The 15830-nt window shown below is 33.8% G+C and overlaps 3 protein-coding genes across 3 annotated transcripts in view; 2 read left to right on the plus strand and 1 right to left on the minus strand.

Moving 5' to 3' along the window:
- Positions 1 to 15830, plus strand: part of LOC125820771 (protein phosphatase 2C 16-like) — a 75459-nt gene that overhangs the window by 22157 nt on the left and 37472 nt on the right. The gene's annotated exons all lie outside the window — the stretch shown is intronic.
- Positions 5304 to 7987, plus strand: LOC125820772 (glycylpeptide N-tetradecanoyltransferase 1-like). The gene is made up of 2 exons (XM_049500206.1): positions 5304 to 5434; positions 6457 to 7987. The coding sequence occupies exon 2, from the start codon at positions 6482 to 6484 to the stop codon at positions 7778 to 7780; it is 1299 nt and encodes a 432-aa protein (XP_049356163.1). The 5' UTR covers positions 5304 to 5434; positions 6457 to 6481; the 3' UTR covers positions 7781 to 7987.
- On the minus strand, positions 9226 to 15567 carry LOC125820773 (single myb histone 4-like). The gene is made up of 6 exons (XM_049500207.1): positions 15291 to 15567; positions 13321 to 13520; positions 12152 to 12236; positions 10903 to 10986; positions 9738 to 10194; positions 9226 to 9575 (listed from the first exon to the last, which is right to left on the minus strand). The coding sequence occupies exons 1-6, from the start codon at positions 15438 to 15440 to the stop codon at positions 9544 to 9546; spliced, it is 1008 nt and encodes a 335-aa protein (XP_049356164.1). The 5' UTR covers positions 15441 to 15567; the 3' UTR covers positions 9226 to 9543.

Here is a 15830-nt window from a genome sequence, read left to right on the forward strand (position 1 = left end):
AATTTAGAAAAAAAAGGACCAATTTTTTCCTTCAATTTCCTTTTAACAAAAGTGTATTACATATTACTTAAAACTCATAAACACAAAATCTCAATTCTCAATAAAAGATGAATCTATATATAACATTAATATATTTTGCAAGATCACAACCATCTAAGAAAAACATTAAAAAGGGAAGAATCCCCCACCCCCACTTTTATCTCTTCAATTCAACAATAATAACAACAAACTCAATATAATTCTACGAGTAGAGTCTGAAGAGAGAGAGTAATTAATGTATACGCAACCTTGTAAAGTATGAGGAAAATAGTGTGTAGGCAAATTTCACCAGAATCCATGGACAACATGATTGCAAGTATTTTTGATCCACCTGAAACTTTTTCTAAAAGAACCTTTCATTTTACCTTCCATAGTATAAGATTTATATCCAAGAACTCTTTTTTTCCTCTGTAATTCAGGGTCATTAAAAGCCCAATTTCTTGAAGAAGAAGAAGATGAGATTCTGCTTTTACTCTTTTTGATCTTCACTTCTTTATCCCCATAGGAATAATATGAATTAGTACTATAACTCCTCAAATCTTGCATATTTGTTGGACCCCCACCATAGTAAGTTTCTATTTGCATATTTCCTTCTCTTGTTGACATAGATCTAAAATTATCCATCTTTGGAGGAAGAAAGAGGTATTGAGTTGTGTGAAAAATTGGCTTGATTTTGGGTGGAGTTGGGTTTTGATCTTTTTATTTGTAAATAAATCTTTCAGTCTCTCTTTTATGATATTTTGTTTTTTACATTATTAAAGGCATGCTTTGACTTTTCCTATATAGGAATAGTAGAATGGTCTAAAGCTTTCAAGAGATATTTGTTCCGTTCCTTTTTATATGTCATTCTTGGTCGTTTAATAATTGTCATTTCATAAAAAATTATGTATAAACTAAAATATCTTTCCTATTTTACCTTTGTGAGTTGTTAGCCTTGAAATTATATATTTAATTAAAATTAATTAATTCATCATTGATTGAAAAGTTGACTTAAAAAATAAATAAATAAGTAAGGATAGAATAGTAACTTACTTAATTTCTTAGTGCACTTGAAATAAAAAAAATGGTGACATATAAATAGAACGAAGGGAGTACTTCATTTTTACTTTGTCACACTTTAACTTGACACTCATTAAAAAAATAATTAAATAATATATGTATTTTACTAAATTATTCCTATTAAATAATATTTTGAAAAATGATTAGTAAAATAAGTGTTTAATACTGAGGGTAAAATATAAAAAAAAAAATTATTGTCTTTTTTTTATATGAAAAAATATTTTTAGGAATAAGTCATAAGTGGCGAGTAAAAGTAATTTTTGATAGTTGGATAATTTAACCACTAGTATTTAATAATGCACGTATTAGTTATAATTGATTGTTTTAATTTTTTTCTCATACAAGATAATATATTAATTCTCTCATAACTTTTATATATATATATATATAAATTAAATTATACTCAAATATCATACTAAACTATCCATATCGTAAGCTTGGGGACACATGACTGGAAAGTGGAAACTAATTATTTTTTAAAAACTTCTTCAAAACAGTTTATAAAGTTTTTTTTTCCTTTGAAAAATATGGTCAAATACTTTAATTTTGAAATAAATAAATTAATTAAAAATATCTTTAACTTTGAAGACACTTGGCCAATAAATAAATAAATTAATTAAAAATATCTTTAACTTTGAAGAAACTTGGCCAATAAACAAAATAAAATCGCATAAAATAGTTAAGGGAGTACTTCATATTGAATTTATCTTTTATACGTTATAGCAAACAACAACAAACGTGATCTTCTATGCGCAAACAATATATTTAAAAAATTTAACATTATCAAGTTGTATAATCCCCTATGAAAGTTTAAATTAGAAAGGTGGCAAATAAAGCATTTAATATATTATACTACAACATGATAGAGTATAAACTAATATAAAAACCTATATAAGTTATTTAATTTTTTTTGTTTCTCATTTGGTATTCGATATTCATATTGGAGTTTGACTAAATCTAGATTTACGTCGAAAAATTTAATAATAGGTTGATATAAGTGATCCCTAACAAATGCAACTCCATACCCAATGATTCAAATCCAAGACCTCTAATCAAGAATAAAGAAGTACTCTTTGATATGCTTAATTTCTTTCATATTAATAGAGTACAATATAGTACTATTTAGGAAGAGGTTTAGTTAAATGTGACCGAAAGTTCCTTCCTTCTCTTTTTGGTCCTCTATTATCACTAAAATCAATGGCCGCCAAGAATATTTAAAATAAATAAAAAGAGAAAAATCACATGCCACATTTCATCAATGTTGACTGTTGAATATCACATTCAAATTTTGTCTTTCTTCACTTGTGGTCAATATATAAAAGATGTATACAAGTGAAAGAAAAATCTCATTTGTTTTAATTTATTTGATTTAACACAAAATTTTAAAAAAGTGATCTCTTTTTTAAAAAAAATGTTATGTTAAATTAAAAATACATAGAATATACTGAAATGTCATTTATTCTTATGATTTTCAACATTTTACAATCAAAATTTGAATTAAAGAATTAGTTTTTGAAAAAAAAAAAGGAGTAAGATAAGCAAATTAAAAAAACATGTGATCTAAATGAAATGATTGGGTTCTTGAGGAATATAGATAGCTTTCATTTTTCAAATTGAAATGATTGTTTTGTCTATGACCTTGATTGTGTTTTGATTAGATCTAAGAAGGCAATTAAAAATAAATTAAAAGGAGGAAATTTTGCTATTCATTTGACTTTTAACTTCAAAAATTACACTTGTACGTTACCTATAGGTATGGTATATTATAGGATATTTAAATAAAAAATTATATTTCTATATATCTATATATACACACGTCAGTATTATAACAAATCCTAACAATATCAATACAATTTAAATGCGTAGATCAGTTGTTATGTTGCTTTCTAGATTATCTTATCAGGTTGGATACTTCATGAAGTGTTATTCGTTATTCTATCTGTTTTGATTTATATATGACAGTGTTTAATTAACTAATGCGGTTTTTTTAAGAAAAAAAAAAATTTAAAACGTATGATCTAAAATATGTTATAAATAATCATTATTGCACACGCAAAATAAATTTTAAATAATATCATTGTGGAGCAGTCTATTTTTGAAATGAGTAGGTAGAGAATTCTAATCAAATAAGTAAGAGCTTATATGGACTTTTGATAGTTAGTTACCAGAAAGGAAGTCTGACCAAGTAGAACTACTTTCAATTAGCTTGCTTGTTTTCACACGTAATTAACATTAATTGATTATTGTAAAAATTGTTTAATGTTAAGTTAGTAATATAACTAAATTTGTACTATTTGGTCATACTTAGATGAATTAGGTTAGGTGAGAAGAAGGTCTGGAAAGGGAAGATGACGTGACCTCGAATTTCATGTTCGATTGGTTCAAAATTGTAACACGATTAAATGATGTGTTTGAATCAATTTATTTGCAACTCGATTATATTTTTGGCTTGGTTAAAATTTATACGTAAAATTCTCCTCCTATGTCATTGTCCCATGAAATACGAGAACAGAAGTGTAAAGGACAAAACACAAAGGGTGTGTTGGATGTGAATGGAAACATTCTTAAATTTTCTCATATTTAGTGGGTTTAGATATTTTTTTCATAGATTTATTTTCTTTAGATTAAAGGAAAATGACTTTCATTGATAAAATAAAAAAATAAAAAATTTCAAAACTCTCTTTCAATCTCATTACCCAACTCTTGACTCAAGTTTTGGATCCTGACTCTGACTTAGGTTAGGGTCGTGTCCTGGGTTAGCATCGAGATTGAAAATTGGATCAAGGTCAAAAGTTCGAATTCGGATCGGGATCAAGATCGAGGACGAAGTCAGGTCTCGGGTAGGGGTTGAGATCGTGAGTTAGGTCTCAACTCGAAGTTGGATACCGAGTCTCAAATCAGGATCGGGTTCAATGTCATAGTATTCATCCAAATTATACATAAATGCTCTTGAATCAATTTTTTTTTCTTACTAACCATTAACCAAACACCTAAAAATAAATAAGAAAACCATTTATTTTTCAAGAAAATATTTTTTTAAAAAGCATTTTCGGTGGGAAACATTTTCTTTTATGCCAAACACACCCAAAATTATATTAGTTTTTTTTTTTTTTTGGTTGTTAAAAGGTCCTATAGTTGTTGCTTCAATATTAAGCAACCAGATCTATCTCTTGGCTACTTTTTTTTGTACTATGTGTGATAAATTTGAAATAGTTAAGAATGATTACATATGGTTAATGGTACTCCATTATTGATTACCACTATACTAGTTTTGGCTCATGTGCACTTGAAGTGTAGAGCATCACTTGCTCAAGAAAATAATTGAATATAATTATGTATAGTACATAGTTTGGTAAACTATATTTCCATAGTAATAATCCCACTTGATATGTTGGATAAGGTTACAATCTTAGCAAAGGTCTCCTTTTTTTTATCTACTTTTTCTGTACTATTCACAAGCCCAACCTTGTTGAGCTTGTAATTAATAGCAATTACAAAGTATCCTTTATTGGACCTCCCCATCATCTCCTCCTTAAAATAGGAAAGAAAGAAATTATTGGTAGGTATCTCTTTTTGAAAAACTATTTAGTAAATGATCTTTATCTTTCTTTCATTTATAATTTATGAACCCTTTAGATAACAATAACAATAATAATATATTCAGTATAGTCCCATAAAGTGAGATCTAGAGAGGGAAGAATATATGTAAATCTTACTTTCATCATAGAGGAGAAATGTTTCGATACACATTCCTCTCAAAAAGACCTTTTAGATTACATGAACAAAATTGAACAAGTTGAAGATCTTATGAGAAAACATATGATCATGGTCTAAAAAAATTTCAACCTTAAACTATTGTCTAATGTTTTACAAGAAATTACATTTAATGGCTTTAACAAAGGGTGATCTTGAATTTTTTTCTCCCGCTTACTCAGGGGTGAACCTTTAAGATCAAAAGTTTAAACTTGATGTATTCTTCATGTACAAGCGGGGTCAAAAGTTCAAGATCTCCACCTCTAAAGTCATTTTTGAAAATCATTAATTTCAAGGGATATATTTGCACAACTTTTAAAATAAGGGCCCAAATTTAAATAGTGGCTAAATATATTGGACATTTGTGTAAACCCAGCCCAAAAGAGAATGATGAAACAAAGCCCATACTGAAAATAAGGCCCATCTCCCATTTCGATCATTTCATATTCTCATCCATAGCTTCGATTCTTCCAATTTCAATAATTTCATATTCTTTGCTTTCTCCGGTGCGCCTGCAGGTAACTCAATACGGCTCTGAAACCCTAGATCTCTGTCGCCGGCCGGAATTCGAAGACGCTGCTAGGTTTGATTTGATTCTATCCATTCTCGGAAAACTAAATTCTATTGTTTTCGTTATTATATGTGGAAGATGTTGATTGATTTTGATTTTGAAATTGTGGAATTTTGGATCCTGCGTTGATGCTGTATTCTTATATATTAGCACACTCTGCACGATTTTGAATAAAGTGTTAGTTAGCGTGAATAGGAAGTCATGCAATAGTGGAAAATGATGTTTGATTTGGTTTCTGAAAGAACATGTAATTTAGCTGGTCAAGCTCGTTAAGAGTTAGAATACTGCTTATTTTACTATTTAGTTTCTTGGAGACAATCAACTTTGATCTAATACATTGTGCCTGTTGTTATACAATGTTCATCCATCAGTTTGATATTCTCATGGATTCTATGTGTATGGTGGATTCTTCATTAGTATTCTTGCTTGCAAGTTGTAACTAAGTGAAATCGACTAGTCTTGTCGAACAGAGTTACTTCATACTTGTTGCTCGTGGGAAGTGGAGGTATCAGGAATCCCATGGAATTAGTCTGGCCTGAACACCACAGTTACCAAATAGAGAACGTCCTTACATAATATATAAGATGTTTGAGGGATGGTGCCTAGTTGAGCTGATTAGGGCTACTTTTTTAGTTTAAATCATACATATAAAGACAAGTGACTTTTGTTCATTTGATATCAAGTAGTTGCTGAAACTCTCGTTTTTCTGCAAAAACTGTCTTTATGGTTACAATTCTATTCATCTATTAAAAAAAATAGGGAGCAGATAAAATTTGAGAAGAACTTCCATGTTATTTATTAAATTTGTTTTACGCCAAAATGCTAAAAGATTTAAGTACATGGATCTTTTGTTGTCCTCACAGGCTTCACTTAATAAAGACTGTTGACTGATTCCGTCAAAGTACTTGTCACAACCCCTTTAATCCCCCTGATGCTTAGTTAAATAACCAGATCTCTCTCACCACTATATTGCATTTTGTTGCTTATTCTTTTAGTCATTTGCTCTTGGTTTTGAATTTATGATGTATTGACAGAGAATAATACACTGAAGCTGGTGAAATGGCTGACAACAGTAAGTCAACCGAGAACCATAACCAAAGTTCTGATGATAATTTAGCTCCGGAGAATGGTAATGATGTAGCCATTGATTCCTTGGCACGAAAGGGCCAAGAATCTTTGCCCCTCGCAAAGAGACATAAGTTCTGGGAGACCCAACCAGTGGGACAGTTTAAGGATCTTGGGGATTCAAGCTTGCCTGAAGGCCCTATTGAACCTCCAACTCCTCTGTCAGAAGTTAAGCAGGAGCCTTACAACCTTCCAAGTCAGTATGAGTGGACCACCTGTGATATGGACTCAGAGGAGATGTGCAATGAAGTCTATGTTCTTCTAACAAACAACTATGTTGAGGATGATGAAAACATGTTTAGGTTCAATTACTCTAAAGAATTTCTTCGATGGGCACTTCGCCCTCTAGGTTTCTATAGGAGCTGGCACATTGGAGTCAGAGTGAAGACCTCAAAAAAGTTGGTTGCTTTTATTACAGGGGTACCTGCAAGGATACGCGTCCGAGATACTGTTGTGATGATGGCAGAGATCAATTTTCTTTGTGTTCATAAGAAACTTAGATCAAAAAGACTTGCTCCTGTCATGATAAAAGAGGTCACAAGGAGGGTTCATATGGAGAATATCTGGCAGGCTGCTTATACAGCTGGGGTGGTCCTTCCAACCCCTGTATCAACCTGTCAATATTGGCATAGATCTCTGAATCCAAAGAAGCTAATTGATGTCGGGTTTTCCAGGCTTGGTGCAAGGATGACAATGAGTCGAACAATAAAGCTGTATAAGTTACCTGATCAGACTGTCACACCTGGGTTCAGGAAGATGGAGCCCCATGATGTTCCTGCAGTTACTCGATTGCTTAGGAATTACTTGAAGCAGTTTTTGGTTGCACCTGACTTCGATGAAAATGATGTGGAACACTGGCTTCTGCCAAAGGAAGGTGTTATTGACAGTTATCTGGTTGAAAGTCCTCAAACTCATGAAATCACAGACTTCTGCAGTTTTTACACACTCCCTTCATCAATTCTTGGTAACCAGAATCATACCACTCTAAAAGCTGCTTATTCGTATTACAATGTCTCTACAAAGACTCCATTGATTCAGTTGATGAATGATGCCCTTATTGTGGCAAAGCAGAAGGATTTTGATGTTTTCAATGCCCTAGATGTTATGCAGAACGATAGTTTCTTGAAGGAACTGAAGTTTGGCCCCGGTGATGGGAAACTCCACTACTATCTCTACAATTATCGAACAAAACATGTTTTAAGATCATCAGAGCTTGGGCTTGTACTCTTGTAGTTGGAGCTCGCAAAACTGTTTGTTACTTGGGACAGAGAAGCATTTTTGGTAATTTTATTTCGATGTAGAACTCTCTATTTTGCTCTATCTGTCTCGTATCCCTCTCAATTGGACTTTGTAGTTCCTGATCTTGCCTGTTTCATTGTAACTATGGATAAGTACCAGTTCAACTCTTTTTGTGGGTAAACTATCATATCTTTCTACGTCCTTCCTAAATCCATTACTTACTTGATTGACGTTGTCATTAATAAAGCAGTTATACCTCCTTCAGAAATATTTTGGATCGCACTTGGGCTTAGTTTGTGCGACTTCATACTTTGAGATTCAGACGGTTTCTGGATTGTTGCATTAGACAGTTTCCAGAGAAAAAAACAAGAAAAAAGGGAGACTTGTTTGCTGAGATTTTTAAGTTGACTTGATTACAAGTGTGCTATGGAAAATGGGTGAGTTTTTTATTATTCTAAAAGCTTGTATATAATCTAGACTGAGGGTGGGAGCTACAGGATGTTGGAGTGAAGATAAAGTGCGTTGTGGGTACACAATTAATGTGGAATGTCATTTGTGACTTTTTTTCCTTATTTTAAAGGAATTTATTTTTCTAGAGTATTAATACTATGTTTTTTCCTAATTTTGACCCTAGGGAACATGCAAAATTGAATGTTTTCCTCCAAAGACACCAACATTCATTTGTAGTCCATTGATGAAACTTCATTACCATTGGATGGTACTTTTACAAGTTCTACAGAAGCCTCTAACTATATGCGTGTATTGGAAACAACTTCTACCTCACAATGGTAGGGGTAAGATATGCATACTATATTGGTATGTTGTATATTTTTGACAGGCGAATCTTTCTTTTTTTCTTTCTGTAGTTAGAGAACTGAAAGCAACTTTTCTTAGCATGATACGTATAGCTGCTTTACGCAGGAGAAGCTTAACAATTTTTAGCATCTTAAGAATTACTGTACTCTAAGCAAAATGAATATGACATGCAAATTTGAAGAGCTTTTCATTTCTATATTGTAGCTCATTGTGATCAAAAGGGGAAACAATTTTATCACTTTCACAGTTTCAAAGTAACTGCAACAACATACCACAGACCTTACCCCACTACCTTGGTAGATAGAGAAGAGATTGTTTCCGATAAACATCGGCTCAAGAAGCATTTCATAGCTGATCGAAAAAAAGAAATAACAGGAGTGAAGTTGATTCACTTTGTTGGCGAACACTTTCACCTATATCCAGAGCACTTTACCCAGTGCACAAAGAGTTTTTCCTGGTCAGTCATTTGGTGAATTGTTTAAAGCCTAGAAAGTAAAAACCCAAAGCACGTTGACGCCAACACAAGAAACCTCAGTGAAATTTGGTTCCAGGAAATAGTTTAACTAGCATGCCAAGTTATTGCAAAACAATATCTCCGCAGAGCTGCTGATTGTGTATGCCAATAACAATAAAATTCTCATCTATATAGCTTCCTCTCGCTAAAACATAAGCGAAAAGGTCAATAGCAAATCTATGAACTGGATTTTGAAATTTGAAACATAACCCTATAGTTTGTTGTCTGTACTAAAGAACTTAAATGGGTAGGGATACACAAGATAGCAACGATCATAGTCTCTGAAGCTCCATTATTTTTCTCAAGTATACTTCTAAAGGAAAGTAAATTGGTTGGCACCCTAAAGTTTGGAACCCACTGCTATCAGAAAATGAAAAGCATCTCGGCATCTCAACGAGCAGTATATACAAGCCATTCCACATGGTGATCAAGCCAAGAGAATAATTTCACCTTGTGAACCTGGAAACACCACCACAAAAGGCAACAAGAAAAGAAACATTTGTTCAATTAGCAAATCCAATCCAAAGATTGGGAAATGACTGCATTTAAACACTGAACCATCAAAAAACCTAAATCATACGTACATAATTTAGCACGTTAGGTAACAACCAGAATACTTACAATGATCATAGATCTCATTGATAATTTGTAACATTAACTCTGCTTCCTCAGCCATTTCTAGCTTCATTTCTGCATCTCTGACTGCTGCAACTTCCAAGCAACGCTTATTTTCTGCATCAGCAACCCTGTCAGAAGCAATCCTAGCAGCTTCTTCTGCTGTTCCACTGGAGACTTTTACAGCCGAATTCGGAACTTGCCATGACCGGACATCATTTTGCTTTGGAGCCATATTCGGAACTGACCATGACCGGACATCATTTTGTTTCGGACCCGAATTCGGAACTGGCCATGACAGGACATCAATTTGTTTTGGAGCTGAATTCGGAACTGGCCAAGACAGGACATCATTTTGTCTTGGAACTGAATTCGGAACTGGCCATGACCGGACATCATTTTGTTTTGGAGTAGGTATATTGGTTTCTAATGATGCATCTTTCATCTTATAGCACTTCTCGACCTGCAATTCATCAAATAGAGAGGAATGCTAAGCTTAATGTCAAAAGTGTTTCAAAGCAAGATTTTTCCGGGTTTCGAAAGTGTGAAGACTATATTTGTAATCCCCCCCACCCTACCCTTTTGTTTTTCAGGGTGGGAGGATTGGGGGGTTGCCAAAATTCTAGTTGCTGGAGCTAAAGTGATGCTTATTGCAGACAAAAGAGTAACAGGGTATCCTTGTCTTCAAGTGCCAAAAGATTATGCTTCCCTCTATCTTTGTTTTCTGTCACAAAGAACTGGACATAAGATGTTATCACCTCATGAAATACAAAGAACAGAATTCCAATTGAAGGTTCTGCAACTACTTTGCAGGTCAGAACTTGGAAATAACCTGTTTCACCCTTCATTTTTTCAGAAGGCTAGTATCAGGCTTAATTAATCAATGGCTGCTGACTTTAAGCTTTGTGCAGTGACTACTTAGATGCATCATCAGTTATATGCTAATGAATAATTGGTGAAGATTCTCCACAAATAACATAACACTGAAAGCAATTTCAAGATGCAATAATCCTAACGGAGCATTAGATGCATCAATTGAACCACATTTGTCCAAATTCCTCAAATTGCATGGTAAAACAAGTAAAGTCATCCATCAACATGAGTTAGGCAGTAAATAATGAAGAGATCATTACTCCGGAAGCTTACTTTAAGGAATTCAGAAACTATTTACCTTTTCAAGTTTTCCTTGCATAACCAGTCTTCTCAACTTGGAACTCAAGAACCTTCTAAAGTTTGGTGGTACTTCATGTCGTTGCTGCAATAAGAATAGAGAGTCGACTTCCTTTGTAAAGTCTAAATGCAACGGTAATCAAAATGGAATTGTCACTGAAAGTTACCAGCAGATCATACAGCCTCTCTTTTTTGTTTTTCCTTTTTAAGCAAAAAAATGCAACGGTAATCAAAATGGAATTGTCACTGAAAGTTACCAGCAGATCATACAGCCTCTCTTTTTTGTTTTTCCTTTTTAAGCAAAAGACAAAGGATCGCATGAAAGAGTTTGACATATCAACAGATAAAAAATATCAACAAAAGGACATTACTTCCTCTATTTGAGTTGGTAAGTGTTAATATTTAAGCTTAGAGGACATCAAATGTGTGTTTGTAATACGCAGAAATCTTCTTTTTCTTCCAATAGGGAAAAAGATAAGAGAACTACGTGTGCAGTTCAAAGCCTTCTTTTACCGTTATCAGTGGTGTCCAGGCATCTGTCCAGCCCCACAAACAAAGTTGCCAAGGTACACTTGCTAACCAAGCTGAAGCAAGTGGGCTCACACCAAATGTCATAATTGTAATTATTCCCATGCCCCAACCACTTAGCCATCCCCTTAGGGGCTTGTATTGCACAGAAGCATAAGCTCACAGATTAACGAAGAAAGACAAGTTGACATATCTGTATTTTTTTCAAAAAATCATATTCAATTTCAAAAAGAAAAGAAGCTGAAAAGGGGAAAAGCTGTCTGGTTTGGCATTTCAATGTTTTTTTAGAAAGATAATAAGAACCTTAAGGGCCTAGCACAAACCCCCAACAGAAATTGAACATGAACTGTCATAGAACTTTTGAAAGCAAATAGAGGGCAAAACCAAGAACCATGATTTGTCGGAAAATAAAGCACAAGTATTCTTTGCAAAAATTATAGGGTATTCTTTGCTAAAGTAAATTGCCTCCATTTATGACTCAAGAAATCTAAGAAAGTATACATGGAAAAAAGGTTGATGTTAATGAAATTAAAGCATTTGATACAGAATTCCAACATGCATTGACTAATTCAATGACCTCTTAAAGTCTGAAATCATTATGATGTCAACTGAAAAGCAGAAGAAGCAAAACCAGGCATGTCAACATGAAGATCATGAAGTCATATAAAGCACGACTTTCCAAGGAAGTTCCAATGCAATAACGACGAGCTGATCGAACTCACCTCAATAAATCCCACAATGGCACCAAGATCAGATCCATTTGAATCCCTCATGGATGACAAAGCTTCAAAGATCAAATCATTATACCTGGAAGTATGGCAGAGATATCAATATATAATGAAAGCCAGCAAACTTGCATAAATTAGTTTGAATTTCGACAACTGGTGTAATGATGGACCAGTAGATCGGCTACTTACAAAAACAATCATACAAGCAGGATGAGAAAGATTTCTATCCTAAGCATTTTTAAATTCAAAGTGCATGCAGATCCACATGCCCTCATTAGGAAGTCCAAGTGTGCAGTACAAAGATTGACAATAACAATTCTTTCCAAGCCCAAAACATGCAATATGCCTTATCAACCTCAATATGGGGCATGTAGATAATCTCATATTTATTTTAGTAATAGATAGTTGCTTCTCCCCACTTCGACTTACACCATTCCAATTTTGACCTTACATAGTAAAGAATTCAGGGAAAGGAAAAGAAGAATAACTATGTCGTAAACACATCTAAATGGAATAAACTCCATCAAACCAAGGATATATCCCAAAAGAAAAGATCCAGACATCCACTTCTTAAAATACAAGAAACTAATGCAAATAGCAGACTGTACAACAGCTTTGCAAAAGGTCCTATTAAATAGATTTAACTTCTAGATAATGAAAGATCACCCAGTACTGTCATACAAGAACAAATGCATTTGCAGCTCTTTCCTCTTTCCTTTCAGTTGACTTCCTTTCTCTCCTTATCCTTTTTAATGAAGGTATTTCAAATATCACAAAAATCCATCACCCAAAGGATGACGGGGAGGGGATTTACAGTCCAAATCGGACACTGGGATGAGCAAAAGCTTTACACTTTCCCTAAGAAATCTGCTAAATCCTTCATACCCTTTTCTTGGGGAGGTGTAGGGAGGAAGAGGTGAGGGTGATCAGGACTAGAGAAGAAATTTCCTTCACATCTCCTTTCAAAATTATAACTAATTCCTTGCTCCCCCCTCACCTAGAAAGAAGAAGAAAAACGTTACTAACAAGCTTGTTTTAAAAAAATTGTTCCTTGGAGGTACATTTTAAATAGTAAACATGCATACAGTTGGTTAGCCTTGATAAATACACAATAAAGTAGTTAAGCATACAAGTAATACAAGAAACTAAAATGACCCACATACTTTGGAGCATTCAAGCCTTCTTGTGGGATTTTGGGAGAATCCTCAATGGCTTCATTCTCGAATGCTGAAGTAATAGGCGGAAGACTTTGAATGGGGGAAGGCACAAATGCATCTATTTCCATTGGTCTTGAACGAACAACTATAGATTTATCTTTAGAACCTTGTCCAGCAGTGTAAATACACATATTTCTCCATTTGTCCTGTTCAAGGAGAACAAAGAAAGTTTGATGACTATCACATTGAGTCTGAAAAAATTCTAAAATAATCCTACTCTGGATGAGAGACTGTGACATTTGTAAATTGGCAAAAGTTGAAATTCCAAACAAGATTAATATCTTAGTTCCATAAGCAAAGATTTTGCTGCATATCCCTAATTAGAGTCCCTCCTTTTTCCGATTGAGTTCCTTCAATCTGGAACACTCATTTAGATTAATGTATTGCATTTTAATGATCGAAAGGAAACAATGCTCGCTCTCTTTTGTATTAAGGAAACACACTCCTAGTAACAGTTTTTTCATAAATGGACATCGTCCAAACAAATATTTGATATGTATGTGAAAGAGGCAATGTTTGGACATGAGGCACCAACATAAATAAGAGTTACATGTTTTGAAAATTACTCCCTCTATCCCCAGTTTGTAGTCTTACTTTGACCCCACATGGATGTCATGATTATATGTTGGTTTAGACAAAACTGGGCCCAAAACTAGAATCAAAGGTAACTTCTTAAGGTGTGAGTATATTAGGTTTAAAACTGCCCCATATGACTTTTGAGATTGAAAGTATTAAGCACTACTTATTTAAGCAACGGCTAGTGAATGAAAATAAGAATCATGAGAAAATTGAGCTTGATTTTGGGACAAACAAAAGAAAGGAATGTGAAAATTATTTTAGCAATAAAGAGAAAATATAACATAGATCCCATTCAGAAGTCTATGTTCTTCCCCATATGGCTCTATGTAAAGGACAAATCAAGGTCACTAACAATGAAATCCAAATATTTTGAAGGTCGGGGGGAGGAAGGCGAAATAACATTTAATTAGCAAATCTAATCTTTAGTTGCAATCAAGCCATCACTTTATGAACAACACAAGACATGAAGCTTCAATCTGACTGTATCACCTCCTAATGATTAAGAAAGGAGTTGCAATACCCATAAAGTATGAATCAATAGCCCAAAATTCACACAGTTAAAAGCAGTCCCATGACAGGTGAATACTACTATACTGCATATTCCAAAATAATTGGGACAGATTCGCTATGAAGCCACTATCCACATTGTAACCAGGGACGGATGCAGCATTATAACATCGAGTTCATCTGGACAGTATTTTCGATGCTGTGGTATAAGTTCATGTGTAAAATCACTAACATTGCAATAAATAGTAGGTATGAACCTGTAATTTTAAATTTTTAATAGGTTCAATGCTAAGAAAGACTGAACCCATGGAGTTCAAATCCTGGATATTTGCTGATTGTAAACACATTAACTCAAGTCTTTTTCAGTTTCAAGTATAAATTAAGGGTAGGTAACCCCAGAACAGAAGACAAATAATAAAAACAAAAAAACAGGAAGATAACAACAACATATCTAATATATCCCACAAGTGGAGTCTGCCAAGGGTGATGTGTACACAGTCTTATCCCTACCTTGTGAAGGTAAAGAGGATGTTTCCGATAGACCCTTGGCTCGAGTAAGCATATCAATTGTAGAGATAGCAAATAACACGATAAATCAAGCTTGGCTCGAGTGAGCATATCAATTGTAGAGATAGCAAATAACACGATAAATAAGTAAAAACATTATTAATAACAATACCGATAACGGAACTAGACAAAGCCCGATTACCTACTAAACTTCAAACCTAATTCTCAATCTCCGTATCTTCCTATCTAGGATCATGTTATGTAACACAGAAAAATGATCTTACGGAAAACGAAAACGAAAACAAAACGTGTGAGATACAAACCTTGAGGTCGATGTTAGAGCGATTAATCAAAACCAGGGCAAATTCAGGATCCCTGAGAATATTCTTCCACCTTCCGCTACCGTGCTTTGTCACACCGGCTTTTAGGGCATCTTCCTCCTCCGACGTCCACTTCACCTTCGGATTCCCCATCCCTCTCTATCTCTAACGCTCAATCTTTTTCTCTTTCTCTCTATATGTATCAGAAGAATTGAAGAAATTTCCAGAAAAACCCAATGAGGGAATCAAATAGTGTTGAAGTGAGATTTTGTTAATACTGTCAGATTCTGTTGGAGGAACAGATTACATCCTACTCATAATTCTCCTCCCCTCCCGCCCAAGGACAATTTTAGTTATAGGAGGTCCCTTTTCATCTTATTTATTTATTTATTATGTGTAATAATTTTATTTTAGAGAAAAAACATAAACTCACCATTGTCTCGAATTTTTAAAAAAACACATTAACTTTGCAACTGTTCTATTACCCCACTAAACAATTTTGAATAGATATTATTATATCATTTTTCGTTCACCTGACACAGA

Source organism: Solanum verrucosum, unplaced genomic scaffold, assembly GCF_900185275.1.
Source record: "Solanum verrucosum unplaced genomic scaffold, falcon-dt-bn FXZP01000117.1, whole genome shotgun sequence".
NCBI classification, from domain to species: domain Eukaryota; kingdom Viridiplantae; phylum Streptophyta; class Magnoliopsida; order Solanales; family Solanaceae; genus Solanum; species Solanum verrucosum.

Bases quoted from the DNA above. Each gene is read 5' to 3' on its own strand.
- LOC125820772 (XM_049500206.1), top strand. From the start codon at position 6,482: ATGGCTGACAACAGTAAGTCAACCGAGAACCATAACCAAAGTTCTGAT.
- LOC125820773 (XM_049500207.1), bottom strand. From the start codon at position 15,440: ATGGGGAATCCGAAGGTGAAGTGGACGTCGGAGGAGGAAGATGCCCTA. The intron at 10,195-10,902 runs GTAAATAGTTTC...GATGAATTGCAG, and splicing joins TGCAAGGAAAACTTGAAAAG to GTCGAGAAGTGCTATAAGAT. The intron at 9,576-9,737 runs GTAAGTATTCTG...TGGTGTTTCCAG, and splicing joins CAATGAGATCTATGATCATT to GTTCACAAGGTGAAATTATT.